At 41.5% G+C, this 6,523-nt stretch overlaps 1 protein-coding gene across 1 annotated transcript; it reads left to right on the top strand.

Moving 5' to 3' along the window:
• Window positions 1-501: 501 nt before the first annotated feature.
• LOC136489609 (putative disease resistance protein RGA4) lies at window positions 502-6,247 on the top strand. The gene is made up of 4 exons (XM_066486188.1): window positions 502-1,431; window positions 4,900-5,451; window positions 5,650-6,138; window positions 6,233-6,247. Exons 1-4 carry the CDS (start codon window positions 502-504, stop codon window positions 6,245-6,247), a joined length of 1,986 nt encoding a protein of 661 aa, XP_066342285.1.
• Window positions 6,248-6,523: the final 276 nt, after the last annotated feature.

The raw sequence follows: 6,523 nt of genomic DNA, 5'->3' as shown, positions 1-6,523 counted from the left end.
AGCACAAGTTGAACAAACAAATCGTAAATGGCATCGACAAATTGATAAAAAATCTGGACGGCCGGTGCTCCTTTCCTCAACTCCATCGGCAAATTAAGGAAAGAGAATACAATTAAGCATATATAGCTGCCTCCTTGGCGTGATCCGCGTTGCCCCGGCCGCCTGTCCAGCAGCCGTTTACGTTGTGGCCTTGCCTACTGGTTACTGCTGGTTACTCATCCCCATCTGCCGATCTGCTGACGCGCGCACTCCGGTGAGTCGTGTCTAGCTACTTGATTACGGCGTACTACTTTTCTATGATCGGAGGACTAGTTAATACAAGCTACATAAATTAGTTAAGCACATGGTTACTAATCTGCAGTTGCTATCTTGTGGGTGATTTTTACTACTAGCTGGCTACCAGCAGCAGGTACGCCACGCTTAATTCAGCCATGGCGGCTGTCCTGGATGCTTTCGCATCCTACGTCAAGAAACTAATCGCACGACATGCTTAATTCAGCCATGGCGGCTGTCCTGGATGCTTTCGCACCCTACGTCAAGAAACTAATCACAGACATGGCGCAAGAAGAGGTGTCCATGATGTTGGGCGTCTCCGCTGAGATCACCAAGCTGGAGGACAACATGGAAGGCCTCAAAGCCTTCCTCACAGATGCTGAGAGGAGGCGCATCACTGACACAAGCGTCCAGAGATGGGCGACAAAGCTCAAGAATGCCATGTATGACGCCGCTGACATCCTAGACCTATGTCAACTCGAGGTGAACAAGAGAAGGGAGTCCAGAGGTGGTGGCAGCATGGAACAACAAATGGCGCACGGCTGCTTCCAGCCGTTGCTCTTCTGCCTGCGGAATCCTGTGTTCGCACACAAGATAGGCAGTAGCATCAAGGAGCTCAACCAGAGGCTGGACAACGTATACAAAGAGGCTCACAAGTTCAACTTTGTCATCAATCTAGGCTCCCACCCGGAGCAGAGGATGTCCACTAGCGAGAAGATGACATCTGAGTTTGTTGAGTCAGCTATTGTTGGTGAGAAAATTGAGAGGGAGACAAGGGAGCTTGCTCAAATGCTAACCATCAATGGATACCACGACATCAAAGTGGTGGCCATTGTGGGCACAGGTGGCATGGGCAAAACCACCTTGGCCCAGAAGATCTTCAATGAGACCACCGTCCAAGGACACTTCAAAGTGAAGATATGGCTAAGCATCACCCAACACTTTGATGAGGTTGAGCTTCTCAGGACAGCAATTGAGCATGCTGGGGGAGTCCATGGTGGGGTGCAGGACAAGACCCTCCTCTCACGGAGACTCACCAACACCTTGTCCATGGGTAGGTTTCTCCTGGTCCTGGATGATGTGTGGAGTAATGTAGCATGGAGCAATGTGCTTAGTGTTCCAGTCAGAAATGCAAGTAAAAATCAACAGGGCAATTGGGTGCTAATAACTACAAGATTAGAAGACCTAGCTCTACGAACCGGAGCCTCCTTCTACCAACATCATGTCAGCCCACTCAACGAAGATGATGCTTGGTCCTTGCTCAACAAACAGTTGCCGCCAACACCTGGTCAAGTTAGTGAACACATATACCATTTATTTTGAAGTTTAATGCACATTATTCCCTTAACTCTATCTATTAAGGGCCTATTTTGACATAGTAGGTTTAGAAAACTATGGTATTACAAACTAATAACAATATACAACTCCTAGTAAAGCCATAAGTACACATCCAAATTATCGAGCTTTGTTGTTGAATCTATAGTGACTCATGAATATGCATCTAAATTATCCACACTAATCCATTACGTGTCCACCTATACAGGTTTGAACCTTTGAGATATAAGTCTTACTCAATCCATCCCAAATTGTAAGACGTTTGACTTTTTTGACACCAAGTTTGACCACTTGTCTTATTCAAAAATTTGTGTAAAATATCACTTCTTTCGTCGTGGTTTGGTTTATTAATAAAAATTCTTCAAAAATGACTTAAATTTCACTATATATGCACAATTTTTTTGAATAAGACGAGTGGTCAAACTTGGGGCCAAAAAAGTCAAACGTCTTACAATTTGGGATGGAGGAAGTAGAAGTTTGTGGAAATGTTTAGTACCTATATCTAATCAAATTGCTTGTCTTTGTGCCCTTTGTCTCTCTTTTATTCTTTATACATAATAACCATATAGATACTCTGTTACCTCTACCGAAGTGTGATAATTTGACCAAGTAATCTATATGTTTTTCATCAATATTCACTATTTCTTCCTTTTTGTATCACAAAACTGTGTGTCCGCAATGGTTATAGTCCATGATGAGCTACGATGTCATGGACTGCATCTTTTATCCTATTATGAGTCATTGTAATTTTCTATGCATATATCTAAAGTTGAAACTCTAGTTGTATATTCACCTATTAAGAAAAAAATAGCAGATATTAGTGAATGACCCCCATTACATGGAAGGAGCCACCTTGCAACAAGACATAAAAGCTTAAGAGATCCTAAAGACAACATCCACACTGATAACCTAAACAACACATATTTGAGAATGATTTCCAAGTTAAATCCCACAAAAGTGCCAGAAAGTTTTGACAATGGCTCATTGGAAACATGGTGAACATTGTGTAACACACCAGCCCATTAGAAGCATGTAGTTGTGTTGTTGGCCCATGCGTCCCACCTGCCAAATGAGGAGTTATAGTTGGTGTGTTTAGTACCACCTTGGAAGCTTAGGAGCGTGAGGGCGCGTGAGGGCTAGCTTATAATCCTTTTCATTCCAATTGTAGCACCTCTAGGTTAACCTTTTTATTATACAAAGTGATGACGAAAGTACAAGAGATGTGCTATGCAGACCCGTTCCATGTGAGGAGCTTGGCTGTAAGCAGATTTCAGACATATGGTGTTATAGGTAGTATTCAGAGCATCAACTCTTTTGGCATGTGACCAAGGAGGGGTGTACCAAGGGGTGGTTCTAGGCATCTGCTGTGTGTGGTGAGCTGCCGAGGACATCAGCCCTTCATGGGATGAATGTAACACCTCAGCCTGTTAGATGCCTGTTGTTGGCCCATGTGGCACATGAGCAGTTACAATTGGTGGGTTTATTACCACCTTATATATTTATTAGGGTGAGGGCTTGTCATTCGAAAAATAGCATCTTTGGGTTAATCCTTTTACACAAATTGAGGACTGAAGTGCAAGAGAGGTGCTATGTGTATGCAGGCCCGTTGCACTTGAGGAACTGGGTCAAATAAGCAAATTCTGGACGTAGAGTATTACACACTGTCATCGGATAATGGCACCAAAAACTTCCTAGTGATGCCCTTGAAATTGTATTAATTATTGCTTCCGTCATTCAAAGAAAATTCTAATTTTTTGTTTTATTTAAAAACTTGTCCGGACAAATGACACATCTTTTTTCAAAACTCTTAGGCATTCTTTCATAGCAACGCACGGGCCTTCTTTCATATATTAAAGACCAAAAGGTTTCTTTATCTTTCATCAATCACAATTGCCCGATGGGATCCAACAGACTCAATCTATTCCATTTGTGTACAAGTTAGAGTAGGATGTCTAAGCATGATGCAGAGTCTATTTCCAAAACAAATTGGAATACAAAAGTTTTACCATGGTCCACCACATTTACCTATGTCCGTACAAGTTAAGTGTTTAGGCATGGTGCATAGCCCGATTCCAAAATGAAATGGAACAAATAACATGATTGTTGAGAGTTTCCTCCCATACACATATGAGTAAAAATATAGCATGTGTCGAGTAAAAATATAGCATGTGTGAAGGCACAATATAGAGTTTGATTTTAGATGAACTGAAACACATGAAGTGATTACTAAATAGATATCCAGCACGACATGAGTAATCTAACTACATGACAAAGTTCCCATTGCAACGCACATGTATGTTTGCCAGTAATAACCTAAAGAAAACCCCTAATATGCATCCAAATTATCCATCTCTATCATCATGAAAATAACAAAAGTAACACCTAAATATGCATCTAAATTACCCATATTTTTCATTAGGAAAAATAATCTAGGTAGCATAAACATCTGCATCTAAATTATCGACTTGTACGACTATAAAAAGGTAATAAATGTACCTCTAAATTCGCATCAATATTATTATTATTTTAGTATTAAACATAATTTAAGGTCACTTATAAGTCTCCAATAAATTACTCATCGCTCCCATCTACATGTAAGATTGGCCACTAAATCATAATTTGATTTTGGCAATTTATGCATATTTAAGGCATGCTTGATTGGCTCTCGAAATTTTCCATGCCAAATATTCAGTTGTGAAAAGTTGCACAAAAATATTTGTCATCGATTTGTCAACCTAAATGTACGATGTAGGCAAATTTAGGTAGCAAACTGAATGAAATCCAAAAATTTAGTGTCCATCAACAAATCAGCCAATGCATTGGGCGGAACTACCATGGACAGCTCCCAATGTGAGGTGGGCCCATAAATTCCAATCTGAACCTTTCTACTCCCTCTGTTCCATAAATAATGCAATTCTCACTTCCCAAGAAGTCGAGTAATTTAAATTTTGGCCAAAATTATATAAGAAACTACTAACATTTATGATACAAAGTAAGTGCCATTAAATTATTACAGAATATATTTTCATAATAAATTTGTAGGGAGACATAAATGCTAATATTATTTATTAAAATTTTGTCACTGGAGCTATTTCGGCTAGCGCGAATCCCATAATTGCTCTTTTTGTGACAGGGAGTATTTATCATTTTAGCTTCTTCCGTCCGCGCAGGCGGGGCAGAATATACAAAAGATTATATAGTATAACAAATCGGCTAACTGCTTACCATTATTTTACAAATTAAATATTGTAAATATGTTTTATGAGTGGAAATGGTTGTTTGTGCTGGTAGGTACATGGAACAAATCACCTGAAAGTTGTCGGGATGAAAATTATCAGTAAGTGTGGAGGTTTACCACTTGCTATCAAAGTGATGGGAGGACTGCTAAGTACGAAGCCCCGAAGCGAGGGTGATTGGGAGGCTGTTTTGAAGCATCATGCATGGTCAGTAGCTGGATTGTCTAAGGAACTGGACAACGCGATCTACTTGAGCTATGAGGATTTGTCTCCCCAGCTGAAGCAGTGCTTCCTATACTGCTCACTTTTCCCTAAAGGTACAACTATTTTGCAAAGTCAAGTTGTTCCGATGTGGATCAGTGAGGGATTTATCCATCCACCAGACAGAAGCAGTAGTTCATATGATGATTGGCTAGAAGAAATAGCAGATGGGTATTACCAGGAGCTAATCACGAGGAATCTTATTGAACCGACTAAAGAATCAGCTGTCACTCGATACTCATGCACCATGCATGACGTGGTGCGATCTTTTGCAGAGTTTATGTCTAAAGAAGAATCATTGGTGGTCCAGGATCAGCAAGATGATGGTGTTAGCAAGATCAGCCATGTACGTCACTTGTCTATAGGATCAACCAAGTCAGCACTAGAATGGGATATTCTACACAAGCACAAATCAGTAAGAACATTAATTATAAATAAAAGAATTAATGTTCAGCCTAGTGACTCATTTGGGAGATTGTCTACCCTAAGAGTGCTTTTTATAAGGGGCACTGATTGTGATACATTGGTTGACTCTCTATGTCAGCTGAGGCACCTGAGATACCTCCACTTAAGGTATACAAATATATCTAGGCTACCTGGAGACATTCATAGGATGAAGTTCTTGCAGCACATTGTGGTTCAGAAATGTCCACAGCTAGACGATCTTCCTAGCTGCATTACCCAGCTTCTGCATCTAAGAACTCTTAGCATGTATGGTTCCCATGACAATGTTTTAATACCCAAGGGGTTTGGTCAGTTAAAAAATCTAAGAACACTTTATGGGTTCCGAGTACATTTGGACAAGAATGGGGGCACGGGCTGGTGCAGCTTGGAAGAGATAGGGCCTCTGTCCCAGCTTAGGAAGCTTTCTTTACATGGTCTAGAAAATGTGTCTGCTAGCTCGTCCTCTGGAATGGCCATGATTAGTAGCAAGGAGCACCTTGATTACTTGGGACTATATTGGAGTAGCACCGGATTCATGGGATTGAGGGATGAAACCAACAAGCAGCAGCAGCAGAGAGTAGTGGAGGACGTAATTGAGAAGCTCAGCCCTCCATCCAGCATACGGCATCTACACATGGAAGGATACTTTGGTAGCCGGCTACCAAATTGGATGATGGTTCCAGATACATGTGTCTTGAAGAGCCTGAGGTTTTTAAAGATGGACAAACTTTGTTGTTGCACCCAACTCCCTGACGGTTTGTGCCAGCTCCCTTATTTGGAGTGGCTAGACGTTGGTGACGCACCTGCCATCAAGAGTGTTGGGCCTGAGTTCCAGTCACCCTCCTCCCTGGCAGTTGGTGGAGGTATTGTCACTACTGGATCAGTAGTAGGTTTTCCTAACCTGGCAACTCTTCGTCTGGATGGCTTGTGCGAATGGGAGGAATGGGTCTGGGAGGAGCAGGGCGAGGATGTGA

This window comes from Miscanthus floridulus, chromosome 10 (assembly GCF_019320115.1).
Source record: "Miscanthus floridulus cultivar M001 chromosome 10, ASM1932011v1, whole genome shotgun sequence".
NCBI lineage: Eukaryota > Viridiplantae > Streptophyta > Magnoliopsida > Poales > Poaceae > Miscanthus > Miscanthus floridulus.
Note: the sequence above shows the minus strand (reverse complement) of the source record. Positions and strands in the feature narration are given on the sequence as shown.